Raw genomic sequence first — 27,378 nt, 5'->3', positions numbered from 1 at the left:
CAACTGATCTAAAAGAAACCTATTCTTCTCATATTAATAAATGAGTAATGATCTTATAGGACCCTCCTCCACTCATGTATGTAGGATTTCAAGGATCATCATTAAATTTGGTACGGATCTCTAAAAAAGTTGTCACATAGGTGTGAGATTTGATTTTTTTAAAGATCCGTGATAAATTTAATGGTAATCCTTTAAGGTCCTACATACATGGGTGAGGGCGGATCCGATAGGATCATTTCTCTTAATAAATTACCCCATTTATGACAATCTTTATGGGAGTGTCTCCTTCATTAACATTTGTTTATGCTAATCAATTTAGTAGTTAGTTTAGTATCTATATTTCGAGACATATACATTGTTCAGAGGTTTAGTTAGGTCTAATGGATGATATCATGTCGGCGATTCGCATTGAAATGTGATGGAGTTGATCTCATTGCTAGTTCGGGCAGGCAGCGGAGCTTAATTTCTAGAGCTTGATTTCAATTTCCTGCTTGCAAGTGCAGCGTGGTAGGCAGAGCGTGGCTGTGGTTGATACTTGATAGTTATGCACCCACCCGGATGCTCAGTTCGGTGCTTGGGTGGAATAGGGAAATGATAATATGCACCTCTGTTGGCTGCTAGGACCAAATTGGGTCTGATAACGCCTCTGGAAGAGTAATATTAACTTTCATCTATTTCTGATATACATATGAGTGTTAGAAACATTAATATCAAAATTTGTCTTTTGTATATGATATGTCATCATACCTCTTGAAAAGAAAGGAATAACTTTATTGTGAGGTTTCGAGAAGTTAAATAAAAAGTGTCCAAGCATATATATATATATATATATATATATATATATATATATAGGGGTGATCTTCTATGCTATAGGGAAAATATGGAAACTTCTCCCGTTTCGTATTAGTTTCATTACAACTTTCTCTAAACTCTGCTTTCATTACAAGTCTCTCCTTCTCTAAACTCTAGCCAATAAAACAGTATCTCGATTTCTTATTAGTTTCATTACGACTCTCTCTCGATCTCAACTCTAGCCTAAATCTGTAATCCCATCAAAGTTAAACACTAGCCTAAGTTTGTAAATCCATCAATACTCTAAGTGGGTCGAGTATATATATATATATATATATATATATATATACGAAAATGCTAACAAACACTGACATCTATAATGAATAGTAATATAAGTAGAATCCCAACCGTCAAATCTTCATCATGTGGTTCAGAATGCATATCACTATATAAATTTTAATATTTTTCTAAAATTCTGATCATAATGAAATTTTAGATATGTATACTAAAACAATTAAAAAATATATAAAAAATATTTTCCAAAATATTAAATGACTGAAATACACCTGAAAAATGATGGGGGTAATTTGGTCATTTTAAATTATTGAAAATATTTTTTATATTTTTATATGGTGCACAATAGTGTTAGGTATATAAACCCAAAATTTCATCTTAATCATATTTATAAAAAAAATTAAAATTAAAATAGTGATATATATTTTGAACCATTGGATAAAAATTTGACAGCTGAGATTTCATATATATATATATATATATATATATATATATAATGAAACCATTAACCTAATGTACAAGGATGTCACAATTGCCTATGACCATCCGATGTGAAATTCGATGGCTTGAGTGCGTTACAAAGTTCAAGAATTTTTTTAAAATTTTGTACTAGGTCAATGGAATAAATGCAATCACCTAATTTCAATTTCAAAGGTCAAGATTAATAGCGACCACCTTGTATAAAATATAAATAGTCTCATTGTACGCTTTTCTTATATGGGGAATGATCTTATGTCACCATATCATTGTAATAATGAAACCACACTTCCAGAAAACTGTTTGTGGCATTTGTATGACTCCAAATTTTGCACACACACTTTCTTCATCCCAACAATCAATCGTAAAAAAATAAAATTTATTTTGCACCTTATATATAGTCAAAATAAGTCTCCTCCAACAATAAATCTAGACCCTCCATTTGATGAACTTCAAGATCTTGGTGAATTTTTCTTTTTTGTTATTGCTCATTAAAATGAAAAGAGTGTATGGCTTAAAATTTGGGTCTAAGAACATGAACAAGTTGTAACAAGAACAAGAACAGGATTGGTATTCTTGAAAAGAACAGACTGCATGGCGTCCTAATGAGATCCATCAACAGATTTAGGTCTCTGCCGTGCAATGTGTACAGCAAGCAGAAAATGTTATTTTTTTATAGTTTATGTTGTAGCCACTGTTCAACCGATGAAAAATACTGTCACATCTCTGTCCATCAACATTTGGTCCCATGGCCAATTAAAACAATTTGGTCCCATGGGACCGCCATAGCGGCCCATTTGAAGATCCATTAAATGTTTATAAAATGGATTTTGGTGATATTCCATTTCGATGTAAGCCTTAAATTTAGTTCTTGATGTGCAATTATGAAAATAAGCACTCTTTATGCTGATCAAGTGGAATGGTATCCATAGTTTTCTTAATAGTAGTGAGAGTTTTGTTTTTCTTGTACGAGGCTAAAATGGGACCTATTCGCAGGTTTTTTCCAATTGGATAAGCTTTTTATGTTTCCTCAACTGCATAAAATTTATATACTCCTCCCCGTCCAACAATTCATTCTGAATGGACGGTTAAGATGGTTCCAATCACAATGTCCCGTCTCTATACTATTTTATTTTAAATTTTGTTTTTGCAAAATATTTTGACTCCAAATTTTGGGTGTCAACTCCTCTCTTAAAATCACACTTGTAAAAATATAAAAAAATATTATCAATAAAATAAAATTACAAAAATACCCCAAAAAATCTCAAAGGTTATTTTGATTATTATATTTTATCAAAAAAATATTTTTAATATTTTTAAAAAAATATTTTTAATATTTTTTAAAAAATATTTTTAATATTTTTTTTAAGTACGGCCTCTTGTGATGATAACATGTACCAAATTTCATATCTATATAATTTGTAGAAAAAACTAAAAATAAAATAGAGTATGCCAGAGCGTATGCATGTTTGTGTGTGCGGCTTAATTTGTTTCGCTAGTCATGATTCTCGAACTTAAGGTGTAACCAGCACACATGCATGTAATAATGAAATAATAGAAATCTAAATATGGATAAGATTATATGCTAGAGCTAGAGTAAATTATACGAGTAAATTGTACATTTGCTCCTTGGGCATACCCTAGCTATTTTTGGCCTAAAATTTTAAACATGTAACCTACTTAACTTAGACCAACCTAAAAAACCACCTAGATTATCTCAAAATAAATCATGGCCATATGATTCAACAAAGGCCATTAGATCTAGGTGTTTAGGAACCCAAAACTCTTTTTTCTTTTAATACTCATTTAGTGATTCTAATATGAATCCTAAATTCTTATAAAAAAGACATCGGTTGGGACAAGCCTTTAGAGTAGGAAAACTCACGTAAATTTGTCCAAAGAGTTGCGAATTATAAGGTGCCCAAACTCAAACAATAAGTACAAGGGAAGTAAATGAAGTTTGTTCAAGGGAGCGTATGTTAATATGAATATGAGAGGTAGCCCACAGAATATGTTTTTGATAAATTTATCAAAATACCCTTAAGAGAAACTATTCAACATTTTACCCATTTTGCAACTATTCCAAGATCATTGGTCTTTTGATAGGTATTTTGAAATTTAAAAAAAAAGTTGATCTCTCATGGGTAATTGGATAAATTTCCCTACATTTTTTGGTCCAAATTATCACATATTTCATCAAGGGAAAATATCCCTATACCCCATATTTTTTATTTTCATATCTGAATAGACCAAAGAGTTAAAATATATCTCGTAATCCCCTTACCAACTTTACCCACTTTTATCTATTTTTTTAGACCTAACAAATATATAAAAGACATACTCATTCTAAATCCTTCATCTTTTTATGTGATATATTCTCCCAAATTTCTCTCTTTCTCTCTCTTCCTTGAGATTCTCCCTTTCTTTTTCTCTCTTTGTATTTTCCCCCACTTTCCATCTCTAGATCGCTTTTTCTCTCTCTACCCGTGTTTCCTAAAACCCCTCTCTCTCATTTTGGATTACAAAAACAGGTACAATGTACATACAGTTAATCATCCATGCGAATAATATCCAACCAATCAATAGAAAAAATCCACAAAAATCAAACAAATATATAAAAAAAAATACACGATGAAGTGAAAAAGAGGAGGAAAATAAAAAGAGATAGAGGGTTTGGAAAAAAATCATGAAGAGAAATTTAAAAGAAAATCACGTGAAGAGAGAAATGCTGGTGTTTAAAAAAGTCATGTCTTTATTATATTTATTTGGGGCAAAAAAAGATAAAATTAACTTAAGGTTTAGAAGATACAAGGACTTTTTATGACCAGGTCTACTGAGATATAAAACTATGGAGATATTTTCCCTTTCATCAAACCTATTTACTTTTGCGGTGTCTTGGGTCAGCACGATAATCATGTCAAAGCATTTTCGTATTTTCAATAAAGGTTTCCTATATCATATTTCACACAATTATACTTTATATTCCTATACTATGCTTGCATATCGGTTTCAAACCACTGTATCAAAACCCAGAATCCAGCCCCAACTCGCAAGGGTCTGATTATGATTTGAATGTCCGATTCTGGTAATTCCAAAACTAGATCGTGCCATATTTAATAAGAAATTAAAAAAAGAATGCTAAAAAACCATCGAACTAGGCAATTTTGGGGCTTCCTCGAACCATTGCCTTGCTCAGAACCCCATTTGATTTGGGTAAATTCTGACCCATTTGATTTGGGTAAATTCTGAATCAGATCGTCGATTTTTTCTGAGATTCAAACAGCAGGGTAGTTGCTCCTCAGCCAACCAATGCGAACAAATGGCAAAGGGAGAGACATTCTTATGCCCATCATTAAGAAGAATAGGGTACCAACTCAATTGTCTGATGCAAACAATGGGCAGTCAACGAGGGTTGTCACTTGGCTCAAAGATTGTCAAGCTCTATACTATGAGCAGAGGCACAACAGCCATGGAACTCGTTTCTAAGAGACTGAGCAAAGGTACAACAACGCTCAACTGTCTGAAGCCGAAAACAGGAGGTCAGGGAGCTGCTAACACAAGTTTCGCACCCCAAAAAATTAACCCAACTTTGCAGCTTTCTTGAAAGAAGTATTATTCAAGGGAGCAACACCTAGGGCACCGACTTAGCATTATATTTAGGTTCAACCAAATCCCCCTAGGGCATCGACTTAGTACTATATTTTTCCTTCTAAAATGAATGACTTCATTCGTATTCCCTGCTTTCTCTCTCCTAGAAAACCACTTTAGAAGTTTTCTTTATCAAACTCCTTTTTCATGGGCTTCTTCAAATCCAAGAAAATTCTGTGCCAAATTTGAGTCTAAGGTCCAAAATGAGGGACAGCAGATAACTGCCATAGTTTGGCCTTCGGAGGACCAAATGTTTTTCCTGTTCTCTTCTAACATACGTTTATAATTAGACATGCATGATTTTTGTAGACGTCACTGTAGGGACATATGTCAGGCCATATTGGAATTTTAGGTTGAAGTACTAAAGAAAAACTTGACACCGACACTAGTACCAGTATCCAATGTAACTCTCATGGTAAGTAACAGATCCATGCAAAAAAGAAAATACCGATTTTGATATGAAATACCCCATATCGCTTCAATTTTTTGTGTTTGAACATCGCCGATATGTTTACTTAAAATTTCTGGTTTTGGCATTATTCAAGCTTAAACATTGTGATGACATGATAAACCATATATTGATGCAAAGTTCTAGAGAAGGAATCAAGAAAATCCGATTGATACAAAAACTTCAAAGAAAAAAAAAAAAAACAAAAAACAATCAACTAAAGCATTAGAGCACAAAAATCTCTTTTACCTAAATGTCTTCCTCCTTCATATCCATACTAGCAGCAACCTCAGAATCATGGAAGTCATATTCATAGTCCTCGTCGAGATCTTCCATTGTCTTCCCAAAAACAAAGGGCTTCTTTCCCATCGTCGTAAAAGGCATTAAACCAAAAGCACGAGCGGTCTTGATTTCACGAGCAACCCTCCTCTGCGCCTTTGCGCTAATTTTTGTCTGTACCATGGGTGGAGGATCAATAAAAGAAAAATATCATATGAGCTCATATAAGAAACCAGTTTTGTTGAGGAGATATCTATGTACTTTACCTTGCTCCTTTGAATGATGATTCCAGCTTCTGTAAGGAATTTGGCAAGGAATCTGACATTCTGCAACAGGAAAAGTTTCCATAAAATACGGTCATAGGAGCAACGATAAGCACAGAACACCATAAAGTAAGACTATAAGCACAGAACACCATAAAGTAACACCATAGGAGCAACGATAAGCACAGAACACCATAAAGTAACACCATATATTTTTAAATCACATGAAGAAATCCAAAAAAATTCAAAGCATTATAAAGTGCCCAAACTTTACATTGATTATGTACGTTATGGCGTTTCTTCAGAGACATCCAACAAAATGGGAATGATATATGTTTAAATCACAGTTACCTTCAAACAATGGAAACCATAATTTTTCTTATTGTACTTCAATATCTTATGATTTGAATGAATCACACAACTCATGCACTTAATTCCTCATGACCTTGATATATAGGATCCATATGAATTTCCATGCCATTGGTATCTTCATATGTTATATCATACATGAAAAAGAATGGACCTTAAGACAATCAACTTCAAAGTATATTCTAGACAAAAGCACATAACAATCTAATGTTTGGACTGTTGTTAAAGAATGTGGAAAGTGCCATCCAGGTGGGTAGAGATCCTGGCTCCTACAAGGCACCTTGGCCGCCTCATTTTGTGCCTTAAAATATATATATATATATATATATATATATGGAAGCATCTACAAAACGCCTATAGGTGAAATTCTACAGTACTCCACTTACACATCATCACTATCCAAAGTTCATCACACGGTCACAATTGTCCGTTAGCATTTGAATTTTTATAATTATTTCATTAAAGATTTATCTAAAATTTGGAGTGTGCATACATATGATCAAGTCGCACCAAAATAAAATATTAAAAAAATAATAGTCATAAAATAAAATGACAAAATTACCCCTGAAACTTTATAGGGGTATTTTGTGTAATTTTTATCATTCAAATTATTATTTTTATATTTTATTCATGTGCATCTCACTAAGGCGCACACACCTACAAAATTTCTGATCATTATGATTTGTACAAAAAAAATATTAAAATTCAAACATTATTAGACATCTGTGACCATGTGATAAACTTTGAACGGTGATAAAGCCGTAGGTGAAGTACTGTAGAACTTCACCTATAGGCGTTTTCTAGTGTTTTCCTATATATATATATATATATATATATATATATATATATATATATATATAGCGACCAAGTTACTATAATTTATTTTTCCTCCCTCGTGTTAAGCTTATGAATTTTTAATAATAAATGATTAGCTGCAAAAGGATTTTTTTTAAGTGAACGTGACATAGTGAAGAACTCCTCCTTTTCTTTTTTTATTTTCTTATGTCGTTCGCCCTACTTGTTCTATTTACGACGACGAAGAATGAAACTATCACTATATTTCTTCTTTTTCCTACTTCTTCTTCCAAGTGTGGGAGTTGTGGGTTTTTCTTACCAATTGGGGCCCTCCCTTCACCACCCCCATGGGGATGGTCTACAGGGGGATATATATATATATATAGCGAGAGAAAGAGAGAGAGAGAAAGAGTTAAAAAGGGGGGGGGGAGCAACTAGGGCCCCGAAGCCCCTAGATGCCGTCCTACTCATAGGTCATAGGTGAGGTACCTAAGGCCTTGGCCAGCCTCAAGGTCTACCTGGGCACCAAGGTAGGTGCAGGCTGACTTTTAAAAGACTGGTTTGGAACAAACAGTAGTTTCCAAAGCTGCAAACAGATCCTCCCATTAGGATTAATCATATCAACAGCTGGCACTATCTTAGGACCATAGTCGCCAATATACATCTTTCAAGTACCTGCACTGGTATTGGTTTGCCAGGATGAAAAAGGTTTGAGGTACATTTCATTTAGTGCACCTACAGTACAATAAGGCTATGACAACAGTATGACATGAGTATCGCAATAATAAAAGGCAACGATGAGATTGGTATGGCCTAAATATAGAAGTTGATGATGATGATATGACATTGGGACCTTAGACCTATTTATATATAAGCTCAAACAAGCACTAACAGAAATCATATTCTATAAATATCATATCATATTCGCAATAAAATGATGTATGAGTATGTAATATTACTTTCCATAAAACATATAATAATATATAATGCATTCTCGGAACTCGGAAATTTGCATCATTAGAGTAGTGGTATCAACGCAAATGATAAAATACCAACACCAAATACCTGATCTCTTAGGATAATTATAAATATAGAAATTCCATCCAAAAAAAGATATATAATACAAAAAAAGGTATGATCATAGTATAATATATCTAAAATATGTCAACAGAGAGAGAGGAGGAGGGAGGGAGAAGTACAGGTGATTTTATAGACAATTCCCCTTGATCTGGACCATACCAAGCCAACTGATCAATGAGAGTAAGGTTGTTCGATTCTTATTCAGAAGAACAGGGAAGTGTTCATTGATGCATCTCCTGCAAAGAAATTTGAATAAGGAGAAAGGTGGATCAAATGATCCTTTAGAATAGTTCAAAGAATTCATGCATGAATCCGAAGTGCACAAACCAAGGAATGGGGACATTAAGTCTAAATTAAATGAAGCCAATATGTATAATATTGTGTCAGTTAGGATGGGGTTAGCTTATCAGATGGTTGGAATGCAATAAGGCCGTCCCACTTGTCAATGCACTAGAATGGGTACGACAAAAAGTAATATTCTTATGTTGAATCATCTTCAGTACAGGGGCGTTGTGTCAGCCAATATGCACTCCTTGAATGTAATTAGGTGGATTGGAGGGGACATTTTAGCTAGTCCTATGATAACTTGGGGAACTTTCGTGCAAAACCACAGGAGGTATTGTTCAATATGTGTGCGATGTTGGAAGTAATTACATGGGTTTTGGTATTGATGGATGGGCATATCAAATGTTTTCTGCCGTGAATTTCTTTCCCTCCCTTAGACGAACTTCTTTATTGTAATGCTTTTCTTGTAAATGAATCATTGCATGATGATGAGATTTCATTTTATCTTTGAAGCAAATGGCTAAAGATCATAAAGAATATCAATTTCAAAAAAGGATCTATCCATGGTTTACAACTTTTAACTGTTTTTCACAATCGGATGATTTTTCAGTTTGAACGCAAATAACAAGAGTAAATTTTTTGCTGAATCAGTAGATTCATCGAAAGAAATCAGACAAAGGAATGACCTGATTTTGACAACATTTATGCAGTGCCATTCTTTTTTCTTCTTCTTTTTGGGGTAATTCAGTGGGGAAGACAGGCCCCTACCCCTTTTTTTCAATAGATTAGGGAGTTACCATTTGAAGGTGTTAATTGGGGGTGTCAGCGGTAGGAATGGATACCACAATGTGGTAACTGGGTGTGGGATGCCACCACCACGACCCCAGCCCCTTTCCTTATGCAGTGGCATTCAATATACACTTAGAGCCTCTAAGTACTAACTAATTGACCCAAATTACTGCATAGGACTCATCTAACCAAAGTAATGTCACCAGGTAAAATATTAGGGATCATCACACCAGCATGATCGATTCCCTCAAATAAAAAAATGTGCATTCTGTGCCACCAGTAACCAAATTTAAGAGAGGGATTGTGATATGAAATCTTGTCAGTTAATGGGCCCCAAAGTCCTCAATAATTTGCACAAATTTCAATTCATGCTATTTACCTACCATATTACAGATCTTCTCTGAGATTAACACCCAACTTGAGCACAAGCTGGATAGCAAGATCCTCATGGGTGAAGGCAAAACCATCAAATATCTTGCTTATCTCTCACAAGAGCACTGAGCACAAATCTCAAAGAAAGCATAACCACTTTAGTCACTAACTGAAAATAATATGACAAGAAGCTTCTATAACCTGCCCCTCCATCTATCGACCAAACTTTCCATTGGTCACCTATCTATCATTTATGAATACTTCTCTTCATTTGCCCATAAACAGGAACATCAAGAGTATCATAGTTTTACTCAGTGATGACAGTTTGGCTGAAAAGTTCTATAAACCTGTCCACCAAACTATTGATCAAAGTTTCAATTCGTCCTTTGTAAATGAAACATCTCCTGTAGTTTGGAGAAGAGGAGGTATAGTTAACTAATACAGGTCAAATGAGACCTGTCCTCGATGAAATACTAAGACCTGTCCTCAATGAAGTTTAATGGAGTTCAAATTATGAACCCCTATGAGACCAACCCTTCTATCATCATGAACCAGCCCCTGAATAAACAAAAAGAGGCATCTAACTCATTGCTTATCCCTAGGACCCATTTCCATGCTCCTGCAACTGCCCAAGGGACATGGCACTTGCAGCGAATCCAACAAATGATAATTGAGTGAGTTGTCCACTACTGGCTAGTCAGTCAGGCAGCATTTTGTACATGACAAGAAACCACCTTCCTTTGCGATGCAAATAGAAGAACCCTGATCCAACAACTGAAAGAAAAACTGACTTCAGGATTCGCCGAAGCCAAAGAGTTCCCATGATGTTGAAAAATGTAAAAAAAAAAAATCCAAATATCAAAAAGTTATAAAAAAAAAATATGTTTGGTGCAATCATGGCAATAAATTCCAAAGGTATTCAAGCATTAGTTAGACAAGGCAGAGACTGAAATTCAAGATAACTAAAGGTGAAGATTCACATAGCTCAATTGGAAATCAGATACAAATACTCAGATATAATTAGAAAAGGAGAAGATTGATATACTCACCCGGAAATCAGCTTTCTTCAGAACTTCTTTTGTTGTTACCTCAAATTCTGCCCTCGGGGGACTTCTAGGTGCTGCAGGCTTTGTGAGATCGAGATCCTATATACAAAATGACATGTATAGGCCTTAGAGATTAAAGTTAAAAATCAGTAGAATAAATAGCAAACCATAAAAAAATAATTAAATTATTAGTGTATTACAAATTTATAACAATGAAATCCAAACAAGTTAAGACCTAAAAAATGCAAAAAAATAATCTTTCTGCTAAATGCAAGCCTAGATGATCAAGATCCAAAGATATTCTTGTGAATCAGAAGCATGATGGACACAATTATCAAGGTCCAAAAGTATTGAAAAGCAGATAAAGCTGTATGAGAACTCCAAGAAATTGCAGAATTTCATGGCCCAAAATATTTCTTTTGCAGATTTCCATAGCCAGAAAATTTCAAAATCAAGTTTAAGCAGAGCTGTTAGATTGCAGCTCTGCCCAAGACCCAAGCCCCTACATAGATATATGTGCCTTAGAGATTGGGGTTTGGGAAAGCAATAAGAAATGCGTGAAATACCCTGAACCAACAAGATATAGAAACTTCAAAAGGCAAGGCATTGTCATCAATAAGTAAGACCATATTGAAGGAAAAAATATATAGAAACTTCAAAAGGCAAGGCATTGTCATCAATAAGTAAAGACCATATTGAAGGAAAAAAGAGATCCCAAAAAGCAAACTTTGGTCCTCAAGGATTTCATTTTCGACCCAATAGTGAAAGCCAAAAGAGGAAATAAATGATTTACTTTCAAATTTCAATAAAGATACTCAAGAGTTGCCAGATATTTTTCCAAATTCATCTTGTCTTCAACATAAGTTACATCTCATGATTACGTTTCATGGAGTAAAATAGTTCGTCTTTTGACTGATTGATCAGGTTTTGAAATAGAGGGTTTATACAGCGAGGCAAAGGAAAATACAGGAATCTCGGCCATGTCATCATCATTAAAGCCTTTTCCCAACGAGTTAGGGTCGGCTACACGAATCCCGGTCTGCCATTCTGCTCTAATAAAGGCTATATCCTCCGTGAGGCCATAAGCCTCCATATCTTCTTTCACTCTCCACCTTTCGTTGACCTCCTCAACGTCTTCATCCCTCACCAAGACCCTTGATCCTCACTTCTTATGGGGAACACCCTAGCATAAACAATAGTGTATATTCTAGATTCATAAGAAGTTTTGGCAAAGTTTTATGTTGGCTGCCTACCTTATACAACCCACCCCCTTTACCCGGGCTTGAGACGGGTTAAGGGAAAGTTTAAGATCCTCACCCTTTCTTAGACCATATCGGCCATGTCATGTTCATAAAGAGCAACTATGCTCGATATCTCCACTGCAAAACTTGGAGGGTTACCATGTAATATGAATCAAATGTCTTCTGCACGAGCAGTGTTTCCGATTAGGTTTTCTACCAATGGATATACATGAATTTCAACCCTCTAGTGATGTTTTATCATGCACATAATTCTCCTTAGATGCTTTTCTTAACTGTATTCTGTAATCTGGCTGCTAAAACGACCGAGATCTTAGAAAATTAGTATTTTTTTTTCCTATTTTTTAAAGTTTCAAGGAAACCAGTTTTACATTAGACAATGACTCAATTGCAAAGAATTGGGTACATCAACTTTAACAATCATGTGTTTCACTAGACCAAAAAGGTATCAAAGCAGTGAATCAGTGGCAACACAAATAATGATCAGATAAAGACGTGCATATGTAAATCCCATAAATCATGGCGGATTCTCATACCTTAGTAGTATATGTCATACCACGAACGAACCTAACATCTGGTCTGAAAGAATAATCTTCATGACTAATCTCATCAGTATATGGATACGACATAGCAGCTTCCTTCAACTTCCCATCCATTCCATCCGACAAAGTATTGAAGGCATCCATTCCATCTAAGCCCTCATCAAATCCTTGATTGTCCCCACCTTTTCTCACAGAGCCAAAACCACCTCTTCCACGGGCATTCTCAAGTTTGTCAAACTTTGCAAAGATGGAATCAGTCCTTGGATTATTATCATCAATTCCACTAAATATCCGACGCTCAAACTCATCTGCCGTCTCAAATGAACCATCGCTGCCATTCTCATGTGGGATATCACCTGTTTCGAAAATAAAAACACAAATAAGGTGAAATAGTAGATAGCTCCTTACCTCACGATGATCTTAGAATGAATGCGATGCTGGAGAGAATTCATGCATTCCACCTGATAAAATACCCAAAATAAAGAATTTCCACATAATGAATGCAAAATAACAATTTCCCCTTCATGCATTTGGTCATAGAAGCTTCACTTCTCAAGACCATGATAACACACACACACACACACATACTCACACACACACATATACTCACATACACACACACACACACACACAGTAACTACACCACCAATATAATATGCAATGTTTAAAAAAACAATCTGCCGGCGCCCAGAAAAAAATTTCCGCACGCCTCAACATGAGCGCCCCAACATGGGCGGCTGTACCTGGGCGGGCGCGTAGTGCCCAGTTCTAGGTGGGCGCCCAGCATAGTTTACGTTGTTTTCTTTTTAAACTTCACCCAAAAGGGTAAAGGGGGTCATTTTGACCCCCAAGTTTGTATAAACGAAGTTTAGGGGTTTATTTTTCAACTTCAAACTGACAAAAAAAACAAGAAACCCTCAATCTTAAACTTCTTTATGAGAATCTAAAGCAATTGCCGAGAATCGAAAGTACTTCTTGTGGATCAAAAAAGTTTGTTTTTATGATTGAAATTATTTTTAGGGTGCTATTGGTGGTATTAGAAGACTTTTGAGTTGATTCGTAGCTCGATTGAGATAACTAACATCGAAGATCAGAGATTGGGTAGAAAAGGTCAGTCTGTAATCTTTATTTGAGTTTTGTTTTTTTAATTTGAGATGTCTTCTGTGGGGTCTACTAGGGTTGGAGATCCAGGATGGAAATATTGTGTTAACCCTGATTAGAATGACAGAAATAAAATTATGTGCAATTTCTGTGGACATGTTTCTAATGCCGGCATAAATAGATTTAAGAAACATCTTGCCGGTATTAGAGGTGAAGTTGCCCCATGTAAAAAGGTCCCAAATCTTGTAAAGAAAGAAATTTCGGAGTATATTGAAGCTGAAAAGAGTAACAATATTGCAAAAAATAGGATATAGCAGAATTAAAGTCAGGGGTTCATATTTTTTATGATAATATTGAAACTGAAGAAGAGGATGATAAAGAGGGGAAAGAAGAGGTAGCCATGGTTAGCACTCAAAGCTCTAAGACCAAGAGGGCTTTTGGGTCTAAGAAGGCTCGTACGAGAGGGCCTATAGATAGTTTTTTACACCTAACCCCTGAGACAATAATTGAAAAAGGCAAGGGAAAGGGGAAAAAACAGGTGACAATTGAAAATAGGTTTAAAAGGAAGATAGAGCCAGGGTGATTCAGTATATTGCTCGGTGGTTTTACCATGCGAGCATTTCTTTTAACATTGCTCGCTTGAATAGCTTCATACAATGATAGAAGTAATTTGACAATTTGGGACAGGTTTGAAATCACCAACTCCTTATGAGATTGGAGAGCCACTACTGAAGAAAGAAGTCGAGTACACCAACGAATATCTCAAGACTCATAAGGAAGGATGGGCTAAATTCGAGGTTTCTTTGATGACAGATATGCGGAGTGATAGGAGGAGGAGTGACATGAATTTATTAGTAAATTGTCCCACGGGTACAGTTTTTTTACGCTCAATCGATGCTTCCAATGATGTTCATGATGCGCATTATATATTTTCTTTCATTGATAAGGGCATTGAGGAGGTTGGGGAGCAACTTGTAATTCAAGTGGTCACAAATAATGCTGCTCCCAATCTAGCTGCAGGTCATTTGCTTCGATAAAAGAGGCCTCGCATGTTTTGGACTCCCGTAGATCTTATGCTTGAGGGAATTGGTGAATTGCCTCCTATTAAAGGAATTATTTTTAAGGCTAAGGAGGTTACAATCTTCATATACAGTCACATAGTTACCTTTAGCATGATACGCAAGTTTACAAAAAAGAGAGAGCTATTGAGGTCAGGGGTCACTAGATTTACCACTGCCTACCTTAGTCTACAGAGCATGTATAAGAGGAGGATCGCATTAAGGTCTATGTTTGCTTCAGAGGAGTGGAGTAGGTGCAAGTGGTCTAGAGATGCCAACGGAAAGAAGACACGAGATATTATTCTTTCGAAATATTTTTAGGCGTGGGTTGAAGCATGCGATATTAGTATTTCTTCCCTTAGTGAAGGTCTTGCGCTTGGTTGATGCTGATAAGCCCTCCATGGGCTTTATATATGATGCAATGGCAAGGGCTAAGAATGAGATTACAGAGAATTTCGGCAATGATGCAGCGAAGTATCCCCCACTTTGGGAGATTATAGATGACAAAAGGGATAGGCAGCTCCATAGACCATTGCATGCAGCGGGGCACTACTTGAACCCCAAATTATTTTATGCAAATGCAGATATTGAGTCAAAAGGGGTAATTATGGATGGTTTTAATGCGTGCCTTGAGAAATTAGTTCCTGATCCAAATATCCAAGATAAGATAACAACTGAAGAGCTAATTTCATACAAGTGTTCTTTGATGTCATTTGGGAAAGATATGACATTAAGGCAGAGAAACAAAGACGAACCAGGTAATATTCTTTTGACTTATGTAATTTTGTTTTATAAAATATAAATTTATAATTTTCTTTCAAGTTCTGAAAATGTTAAATACCTAAATTAATTATAAAGGTTGCCCACATATTGCAGCCCAATGGTGGAAACAACAAGAGAGTAGCGCTCCAAACCTCCAGAAGATGGCTATGCAGATCTTGAGTTTAACAACTACCTCTTCAGGTTGTGAGCGCAATTGGAGTTCGTTTGAGATGATATTTTACTATTTTATATGATGTTTTTGTTTATGAGTTCATTTTGTAATATAGATTTATAAAAGGTAAGAAGATCATAGACCCATAGTAGTTACTTATGCATTATTTTTCCTTATAGGTGCATACAAAGAGAAGAAATAGGCTTGAGCTAAGGAAGCTCAATGACTTGGTCTTTGTTAGAGAATCAAATGCTCAAGGAGGAAAACCAGCCAAAAAAGGACCCTATCTCTTCGAAAGACATGGAGAATGCTTCAAATTGGCTAGTTAGTGACCCTAGTACTGAGGAGGTCTTCCCTGGGGAGGACGCGGGAAATGGTCAAGGAGGTTTCGGGGCAAGCTTCTAATCCTAGGAGGGCCACTCGAGCAACTTCTTCTGCTGGTACTTCATGGAGGAAGAAAGAGGAAGAGGAGGCAGATTCAGAAGAACCTCTGGAAGAAGAGGAATACGTTGAAGAGGGTGATGATTCTGATGATGACGACCTCAATTCTGATGCAGATGAAAGTAATGAAGATGATGATTCTGATTCTTATTGATGTCTTGATTGTCTTCTCTCCTCTTTTGAAGTAACTTTAATACTTTATTGCACCATCTTGATTTGGGCTTTAGACATTTGGAATTTGGACAATTTTTATTTAGTTGTGGTTTGTAATTTTTTTGCCTTTTTGGACTATTTCGTTGTGTGGTTTACTGGTTTTTTTATAGTTTTGGAAGTCAGTTTGTTGATGGCTTGGAGAGTTGGAGACTTGGATGTTATTATGGTTTATTTTATGGATATGGAATATGGAGAATATGAGAGTTGGAGACCTTACAATAGCCTATTAGACTTTTAAATGTTTTGTATGGTTTGAAATTTTGAATAAGTTTATTCTCAACCTGATTACCTGAGAAGCTGAGACATGTGATATGTTTGTATATAAAAACGTATGTTGCGAACTTGCGATATTTTCAATTTTAAATGGAATAAATTACAAAATTTGACACAAATATATGCATATATGTGCATTTGGATAGCAAATATATAAAAAAAACTAAGAATTTGCACTGCAAGGCGCCCGAGGTTCAGGGCGCCCGCCTAGACGCTGGGCGCCAGATGGGCCGCCTAGAGGCCACCTAGCATTTTTTGAAACCTTGATAATATGTCATAAGTAATCATTTAATACTAATTTTTTTATAGCATACTATGCACACTGAGAAATGGGTATCTGATATAAGTTCATATCCACCATCCAGTCTCAATGAAGAGCCATGGAGATGATCCGCTTCTCCTCCTGATGGATGATGGGGGAGTTTGAGTGGAGAAGTACTCATTGCCAACTTTGCCACTAAGAAGGAATGGTAGAGATGGAACTAAATCATACATAGCCATCCCAATGGACTTCAATGATTTTAGATATATTTCCTTTTTTTATAGCACCATCCAGAACTCAAAATTATGATCCCTTGCATTTAAAATCCCGATGGACTTCAATGATTCTAGACATTTCCAAAAAAATAGGGATGATAAAATGATATTATATTATAACATGACCATAATGGCCATCATGACAATCATAAAAATAACATATAACTCCATGAAACAATTATTGAATTAACTTGAATCAAGTGAACCTACAACAAAGGGAGATAACATAGTCACAATTAAAATTCTATAGGAAATGGCTAGGATCTATGACCTATATCTACAGTTATGCTGATCAATAACATAATCAAAACTTTGTTTTAGTTCATATTCCAATTCAGTTCTTTGGGATCAAATAAAACTGGAAATTAACAAGAAAATAATATTTTGAATCGAAGCAACTAAGAGGAAACTAACCAACATTGCAGCTTGTATTGATGCTTCTCAGAGACCACGAAAGACAGGGTTGATGAGGAAAGCGGTTAAAAGCTCGTGATATCATCATAGCAATGTGTTTCATTTCTGCAATAAATCAGAAGAACAATGTGAGATATGATTATTTGACAATTTCGCTATACATATCTACACAGGAAGTTGCTTAGAACTGACTGTTTGTTCTTTTATTTTTTACTTTTTTCGCTTTAGAGATTTCCCTCTCTTCTAACCCTGCCTTGGGTATCTGCCAAGGCAGCCGAAGGCCCATCACTGTTTGGTTTTGCCATGGCACTGAAAGGAGAGAGAGAACCCCTTTACAGTTGGGTCTTTGTCATCCAAAGGAGAAGGAGAGAGGGATGGAGAGATGAACAGTCATTCACAGTTGGGTTCTTGGTTATTCATTGCCAGGGCAACCAAAATGAGAAGAGAGAGACTCCATCGTTGGCTCTTTGGCACCCAAAGGGGAGAAAGAGCCTCCATAGTTGGATCTGGGCACCCAAAGGGAGAGAAATGGATCATCCACAGAGGGGAGAGAAAAGTTCCAAGCAGTTGGGGTTTTTAACAAAGCCAAATAGAAAACTGATTTTTGCTCCTTGCTAGTTTGACGCTCACCTTCACCTCCATGGAGGGAATGCAGCCGTGCTGTTAAAGAGAGCAAAGGGGAAAGTGAAATGGGACAGCAGTAGAGAGAGAAAGTGGGAGAGAAACCCAGGAGTGTTTTTCGTGGGGAGGGAGAAGGGCAAGAAAGTAAAAGAATAATCTAAGTCGAACGATATTGAAACTAATCAGTTGCAAAATTTATTAGACGTGATGAAATTTAAAACTGACGGTTCAAAAGTCACATACACACTACCAAAGTTTTAAAAATACCCATGATGTGGAATTATGTGGACGGGACATAAAATGAGGAGTTAGAATAGGAAAAGTGTTAACATTCTCAAAAAAAAAAGGGAAAAGTGTTATATGCATCGAGGAACGCATTCCTACATTCATGTTCCTGGAGACATAAATCATCCACCGAAAGATGGATGTGTCCCTCAAAGAAAAACTAAAAACAACTGGTCTAAATATTTCCTTTAAAAAATTATCATTTTTAGCTTTTTAAAATTTATTTTTTTACATATTAATGATCCCATCTCAGAGATTATATATTCCTTAAACTTTTGGGACAAAGCCCACATAAAAAATTGCTTTTAAGAGGGGGCGCATTACTACATATGAGTCTGGGACTCATGGAAAACATGTCCGAAAGAAAATGAAGAGCATATACTATGAAACTATTAGGGCCAATTTGACAAGTAGAAGTTGACAGTTCCCTAGAAGCTGGAAGTTTGGACTCCCTAAGAAGCTAGATGATCTAGCTCCTTGTACTGGAAATAATGTGTTTGATAACTTGTCTGGAATTTTGAGGGAGCCTGGAAGTTCTCAAACCTAGACACTTGGTAATTAGGCAATTTAATTGAGACCTTGAATAATTTGTATTTGGGAGGGTAATATTTGTTCAATGAATGAGAATTTCATAGGAACACATTTACACATCTATTACTAATAATTATATACCCATATGATCCAAATGAAGAAAAACTAAGTATATGCAACGACTCACATTATAAAAGGGTCCTCTATTGCCAAGTTAACTAATGTAGTAGTATCTAGAGAGAGAGAAATCATCATCCCTTCTATATAAGGGGGTAAAGTATCTCCGTCATCTTATTTAAACTAATGATCCAATAGTTTTTTCTATAGTTTCTAGTGAACCAATCAGTTACTGAAAATAGCAATGTACTTAACTAAATAATTTGAAGCATCAGAGTAATCAGTGCCACCAAAACATATATAAAAGACAATCCAGAGCACACTTTCATTTGCAAGAGTAAAGATAATTGCAAATAATGGTCAAATATAGAAAAAGGTAAAATCTACTGACAATAATTCAACATTCACAATGAACAAGCCCATTACAAGTGTATATTGTCATCCATTCCATTTATCTTCCAATATTTGACTCATTAAAGAGCATCCATTTGTGAAAAGCTCAAAGAGCATCCCCATGTTAAAAATCTGAAACCCTAACATTAACCACAAGTGAAAACATGTAAATTGATGCCAAAAAGGGAGCATTGATCTCAAATCAGATCAGCTGTACCTTATGATCAGCTCTGATGGCTACAGTTCCACAGTTACGGGTTGACAGAGAGATTGGCACGTGGGTATGGAGCTTATTAATAATCTGCAAGGGTAAAAAGAGGGAGTGAGCGCGAGGGAAAAGTTAGGGAGGAGAGAGAGAAGAGTGAGCACAGGAAGAGAAAGACGCAAACAAGAAACACCTGCTCGAACTTATTATACAAAGACTGTGCATCATTTTATGAGAGGTAATGGGAGAGTAATTCTGCCTCTTTTTGTTGGACACTTGTTAAGGGGAGAGAATGAGAGATGCACAATATCCCTATTGATTCCAAAGAGGACCACAGGTTTTTAACATGAAAATAGCAGAGAGAGTATTCACTCTTTCTCTATTTTTCTATACCCACATGAGAAATGTGTAAGGCTAGTATTAGGGCTTGTTTGGCTGATAGATAATTTTATCTCGAGTATACTATGCCATTTAAAATTACTCTATTTCATACATTTTTTTTTTAGTGTGTTGACATTGTATTAAAGAAGAGAGAATTACAAGAGATTGATATTTAAAGAGGCAGCTCACAGACGGGTGCCCTACACAAAAAGGAATGTCCAAAAACTGCTATACAAAAGAGTAGTTAAGCCAAGGCGTAACAAAAGGGGGATGGGAGGGAAAACGCACGCTTAAAAAGGTGCTAAGGCGCTTCGCTACGTTGTGCTCAAGTTTACTGCCAATTGGAAGGCCCCTTCCTTAGCAAGTGAGTCGGCCTCAGAATTGGCTTCTCTCCGAGTGTGACTCCACAGGATACGAGTCACATTGCTAAGTTGGAGAATCTCATCAAAAACATCATCCAGCCTCCAAAGGAAGCTGTGATCTACCCGAGGCCCAAGTCAACACACTCTTGGAGTCACCTTCGACAATAAGAGTATGGCCCCAGGATGGATCAAAATGCTCGAGGCCTTCCCAGAGTGCTTGGGCTTCTACAGTGGTGAAATCAAAATGCCCAATAGGAAGGGAAAAGGAGAGAAGGATGACTTTGTCTTTGTCTCGAAATAACCCCCCGATGCCCGCAGGCCCTGGGTTACCCAAGGAGAAGCCATAAAAGTTACGCTTGATCTGGCCGGTGTTTGGGGGTCTCCACAAGGAAGCCCGAGATATTCTAAGGGATGGCAGGTTCAGCAAGGTGGACCAATTCAGATGGAAGTGGGAGACGGATAAGTGGTTAAATTGTTTGTTGTAAGTGGCCCAAGGAGTTGACCTTCTCGATCATGCACGGTGGGTTGGGCCATTGGCTACGGAATATTCTACTGTTCCTTTCATGCCATATGACCCAGAGGGTTGCAGCCACTAGGGCTGAGAATTTGTCAGATCAAGTTCGGATCCACCTAGATTCAAATCCGGATCCAAATTTTGGATCTGGATCCAAAACTATAAATAGGATCTGGATCCGAATCAGTTTTGAAGATGAGAACTTGGGTTGCCATGAAACAGAACAGGTATCCAAAATCGAAATGGGTTTTGCTCGATTTCACAAAAGAACTCACAAACAGAAATGGGCAAGCCTCAATTCATTAGAAAACCAAAGAAGTAGATGAAGCTTTTGTTCCCAAAAAAGAAAAATATTTCTGCAGTGGTAGATAAAAATAGGAAACAGGCTCAGCCTTTTAATACCTTAAAATAGAAACGATTCATGGGTTTTTGCCAATAAAAGGAACTGAAATTTGGAGCAACAAGTTTCCTTCAATGGAATATTCTCAGCCCTTGCAGCTCTCCACAAGCCAATACCCACTTTAGCTCGGGGGGCGTGGGGGAGTGAGAGCGAAAGAGATGAGGGACTGTTGGTGGGTTCACCAATTGCTAATGAGAACGTTGAAGGAGATCAACCCAAAAGGTTGAAGCCAGCTTGCAATGGAGGAAGAGGTGGGCATTGGTCTCCTTTTCCTCCAAACGCATATACAGTGGTTAGGGATCTGCATTCCCCTCCTCTGAAGGAGGTCGACTGTGAGGGCTTTCAGAGACTAGGATCCAATTGAGGAATTGTACTTTTGGAGGAATGAAGGGGAGCCAAGCTCTGACCGTAGTGGACAGACCTGCATTGGGGGTTTAAGGTTAAGAGAGGGAGAAGTAAAAAGATGCAACCAAGAAAACTCCCGAATGAGTGGGAGTCCAAACAAGTTTATCAGGGCCCCTGAGGAAGGAGAAAGAGAGAATGCAAGGTGTTAAGAGAGGGAGAAGTAAAAAGATGCAACCAAGAAAACTCCCGAATGAGTGGGAGTCCAAACAAGTTTATCAGGGCCCCTGAGGAAGGAGAAAGAGAGAATGCAAGGTGGTGGAGAGGCTAAGAAACTGCTGCATTTTGTGGTCCGCTAGTGCCCTTCTAAAGTTGGGATTCCAGGTTCGCTTTTGGCCCGTGATTTCCATTAGGGACTCCATCGTGCCTGTGGGTTCCTGGCAAGCTGAAACAAATAGGATATTGGTCTTTTAAAGGCTCATGGCCCAACCAGGGGTCTAACCAAAAAAGGGTTTAATTGCCAATGCAAGGTCAAATTCTGACTTTGGATTTGAAGAGGTTGTAAGGGCAATGGATTGATTTCCAGGCCCCGGAAGAGTTATTATGAGCTCTGCGCTCAGGGACCAAGATAGATCCATAGAGTGGTATTTGGAGTTGATGATGTCCTGCCATAGATGGTTGCTTTGGGTGGCTAGATGCCACCACCATTTCCCGAGAAGGGCAAGATTGTTATACTTGAGTCTGCGAATGCCTAACCCCCCAAGACTTCGGGGAGCAAACCTTAGACCAAGAAACCGGCTGAATTTTCTTGTTTCCATCTCATCATTTGCAAAGATATATACTAAGACAATAATCTTTTCGGACCAAGCACTAAATGTCATATGACATTGGTCATATAATTGCGGTTACATAGATCTTTATTATGCAACAATCTTAACTAGAGGTATTAGGTATACGAGGATTAGCCGAATCCACCTCCAGGTTAAAGGAAATTTCTTAGGTATTTTTAGCTACTTTTAGTTATCTCTGGCAAAAAACATGTGATTTTCAATGAATTATTTGGAACAAAGAAAAAATAAGTCTCGAAAAGATAAACTTAAGTAAAACACTTATTTTAGATAACTGTCTGATAGACACTACCAAACAGCGGATAATTTGTTATCTGTAATTAACTTTATTGGAACAGTAAATTATAATTGATAACAACTATATCCAAACACACCCCTTGTAAATAACAAGGGCTCTCTCTTACGCCGTGTTTGTTTGCTGGAAGATAATGTTCCCTGGAAACTAGAAGTTGTTCTTTGCTGAGAAGTAGAATACTATCGTTTTAAGGAAGTTCCGAGTAGCTGTGTTTGATATCCTGCTGGAATGTTAAGGAAGTTCTGAGCAACTGTGTTTGATAACATGCTGGAATGTTAACAGTTAATACACATTATTAACTGTGTGTATGGAATGGGCCGCCCACACACAACAATCCATTCCACTATTAACAATGTATATGGATTATGGAATGTACACTTGAGAATGACATTTATTGACTATTAACAGTCCATATACATTGTTAACAGTGTATCTATATATATGGCTATCAAGAGTGGAGTTTATGAATTTGATAATAGTCCATAAACACTATTAACAATGCCATGTTAACAGTGTATATACACGATAAACACTATTAACAATATATTTGAACTATAGAAAAGCATTGACAAATAATACTAAATCTATTACTGAAAGTAAATTGTAACAAATTATGGTACATATGCAGAAAGGCATTGATGTATAACAATCAATCTCAAAAATATTTCAGCAACTAATACTATTCAGTACACTCATATACAAAATTCAAGGAAGGAAAATAATTATTTTCTCTGTGGATCCTCAAATGGGATTTACTGCATGACCAAAAAAAACAGCCAAATTCGCCAACCTAAGTTACCAGGACAAGCAAAGTGCCCCTATTTAACCCCATTTGCATCAAATACACCAGCCATTAACAAAACAACATATATCTCCAAGAACAAATAAACATTAAACAGCTCCATTAACTCAGAGCCAAATAAAAATTTTAACCCCTCACCAAAGGCATTTAAGCCCCACAGAGGAAAAATAAATGACAAAAAAGAAGGCAAATAATTCATGTAACTAAAAATTAGACCAAATTTAGAATACTACCCCGTACCAGGCACCCCATTCAAGCCCTGAGGATTCTAGACCAGAGTTCCTTGAAAAGCACCTTCGACTATTAACCCCTCAAAAACCCAATCAGGGTTCTGAGGAGACCCCATTCTTCTCCTCAAAGTGCCCCTCAATGATTGGGGCAACAATCAATCCTAGAGAGAGAAGAAGTCACATTGCAAAAGATTTGCTTCGAATTGGGTCAAGCAATTTATCGGCAGAGGGAATAAAAGCCAGACCCATTCTTCTCCTCAAAGTTCCCCTAATTTCTAAACAACAATCAATCCTAGAGAGAGAGGTCACATTGCAAAGATTTGCTTGGAATTGGAACAAGCAATTTATCAGCGAAGGGAATAAATGCATGCCAAGGTAAAAAATCCGCAAAATTTGAGACGAGAAAGAGGGAGAGAGAGTCCTGTGTTTGTATCGAAATAGAATGAGAGGAGCAAAATGAAGGATTAGAATGGAAAGTTGTATAGACCTTCATCTTGCGTGAGATGATGCGAGGAAGACAGACCAGATGAGAGAGAGACGAAACTAGGAGAGATTCAGAGAAAGAGAGAGCAGACGGAGAGAGGAACTGAGATAGCAGATGAGAAAGAAAGAGAGAGCGGATGAGAGAGAGAGAGAGAGAGGGGGGGAGAATACCTTGCTGGCGCGAACAGGTAGTAAGGAACATTCGGCAACACTAGCGAGACAAAAGGGCCTCCCCCATCAAACTTTCCGAGTTTCTTGACCCGGTTTTTTGAAGGGAAAAGTCTATTCTTGCAACCTTAACATGTAGAATCACAGACGCACCTTGAAAATCTCTCGGCATTATTGTTTTAAGGGAAAAGTTTATATAAGGTTGCAACCTTAAAAATGTAAAATCACATATGCACCTCAAAAATATATTGAAATGGTTAGTTTTAATGTTGACAAAACACTCTAGTCGATCATCTCGATATCGAAATGTACGAATATAAAAAAAATAAAAAATTTAGTCCCAAAAATAGTGCATCTTCCAACAATTATCTAGACTATCTATTTTCAAGATTTTCATATATTTATAGATCTACTTGATTTTAACCATTTTTGAAATTTAAAATTTTCTAATTAGGTATGAAAATAGATTTTAAGATAATACCAAGAATTTTTTACGACAAAATTATATGTTGTGATAAAATCACCTTAATTGAATTGTTGAAGGTTGCAACCTTGTAGAAACCGCACCCTTGTTTTAATGTTGAAAAAGCCCTCTAATCAATCGCCTCGACATTGAGATCTATGAATATGAAAAAAAAAAATTTCGAATCTCAAAAATAGTGCATCTTGCAACACATTATCTAGACCGTCTATTTTCAAGATTTCCATATATTTATAGATCTACTTGATTTTAATCATTTTTGGAATTTAAATTTTTTTAATTAGCTATGAAAATAGATTTTAAGATAATACTAAGCATTTGTTACAACAAAATTACATGTTATGATAAAATTTTAAGGTGCGCCTTAATTGGATTGTTTAAGATTGCAACCTTAAAAACCGCACCCTTTTTTAAAAATGACATATAATTTTATAAGGTTGGAATCTTAAACAATCCAATTACCACGCACCTCTAAATTCTATCATGACATGTAATTTGGTGTAAAAAATTCTTAGGATTATTTCAAAATCTATTTTCATATCTAATTATAAAATTTTAAACTTCAAATATGGTTAAAATCAACTAGATCTATAAACAAATGAAAATCTTGAAAATGGACGATCTAGATAATTTGTTGCAAGATGCACTATTTTTAGGACTCAAAATCCTTTTTTTTTCTATATTCATACATCTCGATGATCAATTAGAGGGTTTTCCAATATTAAAACAACCTTTTCCGATTGATATTTTAGGTGCATCTTTAAATCTACATTTTAAGGTTGCAACCTTTTTCTTTTAAAAAAAAAGTTTTGTTGAGTGGTTTTTAAGGTTGCAACTTTAAACAATCCAATTAAGGTGCACCTCCAAATTTTATTATAACATGTAATTTTGGTGTAAAAAATTGTTAGGATTATCTGGAAATCTATTTTCATATCTAATTAGAAAAGTTTAAACTCCAAAAATGATTAAAATCAAGTAGATCTATGTTGAAAATGGACGGTCTAGATAATGTGTTACAAGATGCACTATTTTTAGGACTCAAAATGTTTTCTTTTTCATATTCATATATCTCAATGTAGAGATGAACAATTGGAGAGTTTTTCAACATTAAAACAACTTTTTCCTATGGATTTTTTAGGTGCATCTTTATTTCTACAATATTTGGAGAAGATATCTTTCTAAACCTAAATTTTCCTGCAAAACAAACACACCCTTAAATAATATTAAGTTGTGTGAGGTTCACATATCCTCCATGAACCCAAGTACCATCATCCCTTAAAACGCAAATATTTGTCAATTCATCGAACCAAGTTCTCACTGATAGACCAAATCCCATGGTTGACAACATCCCCATTTTAATGTCCCCCAAAAATTATCAGTTTATAAGTCTTTGATGCAGATAAAAGTTCCTGCAAAACATTTTTAAGTGTCCTTGAAAGAAATCAAAAAGCATTTGCTTCCTTGCCATTTGCAACTTATGGAAGAGACTTGAGGATGAGAAAAAAGGGGTCAGCCAAAAGCAAAGAATGGATGTTGTGGACATGATTAATAGTTGTGGTCTCATAGACTTGGGCAAAAACTCCTATAAATACTCATGGAGAAACCAACCAAGTAGCACGAGCCGCTATCTTCGAAAAATTGGATAGAATATTGGCATCTAGCCAATAGCTCAAGTATTTTCCTAATTCTAAAATTAACCGCCCTTTTAGACTTACGAAAATACTTGAGCTAATAGCTGGTTAATTTTAGAATTAGGTATTGAGCATAATGATGACCGCAATTCATTTTCGGTAAAAATTGCATACTCATTTCTATATCTCATCATTATGCTCAAATTTGGCCATCCACCAATAGATTCTTATGGAAGATGACAAGACCGATGTTTGATTAAAATTTCGGCTCAAGATGATACTGGATTGGAGAGATATTGGAGTCTCATAAATTAGGCAATTTCTCACTAGGATTCGCCCCCTTAATTGAATTATGACAATGGATTTCCATATATAGATTATAGCTTCATATCAACCATACTATAGATTGAGGTCCAAAGCCTTTTAAATTCTTTAAAACGCGGTTCGAACACAAAGATTGATAGGACATCATAAAAATAAGTGTAGGGTGGAGAAACAATTTGATGGTTCAAATAAAACTTAAAAGCATGAAAAAATAAAAATCGCTAATAGAGTGGAAGTTGGAGACTTTTGGTTATGT

The 27,378-nt window shown here is 36.1% G+C and overlaps 1 protein-coding gene across 10 annotated transcripts; it reads right to left on the bottom strand.

The window, feature by feature from the left end:
• Positions 1 to 5,662: 5,662 nt before the first annotated feature.
• On the bottom strand, positions 5,663 to 24,902 carry LOC18433403 (Ribosomal protein S18). Of its 10 annotated transcripts, none has more exons than XM_011624707.3 (7): positions 24,690 to 24,902; positions 19,874 to 19,957; positions 17,710 to 17,814; positions 12,733 to 13,094; positions 10,941 to 11,036; positions 6,205 to 6,264; positions 5,663 to 6,112 (listed from the first exon to the last, which is right to left on the bottom strand). In XM_011624707.3, the coding sequence occupies exons 3-7, from the start codon at positions 17,810 to 17,812 to the stop codon at positions 5,909 to 5,911; spliced, it is 825 nt and encodes a 274-aa protein (XP_011623009.2). In that variant the 5' UTR covers positions 17,813 to 17,814; positions 19,874 to 19,957; positions 24,690 to 24,902; the 3' UTR covers positions 5,663 to 5,908. The 10 variants fall into 10 exon arrangements, with proteins under 10 accessions (XP_011623009.2, XP_020522528.2, XP_088729943.1 ...); XM_020666869.2 differs by having other exon boundaries at positions 24,039 to 24,711; XM_088873817.1 differs by having other exon boundaries at positions 12,733 to 13,199; positions 24,046 to 24,711.
• Between the last annotated feature and the right edge of the window lie 2,476 nt (positions 24,903 to 27,378).

Source organism: Amborella trichopoda, chromosome 8 (assembly GCF_054954075.1).
Source record: "Amborella trichopoda isolate Santa Cruz 75 chromosome 8, AtrichopodaSantaCruz75HAP2 v2.0, whole genome shotgun sequence".
Classification (NCBI taxonomy): domain Eukaryota; kingdom Viridiplantae; phylum Streptophyta; class Magnoliopsida; order Amborellales; family Amborellaceae; genus Amborella; species Amborella trichopoda.
The sequence above is the reverse complement of the archived record's forward strand: the minus strand, read 5'-3'. Positions and strand labels throughout refer to the sequence as shown.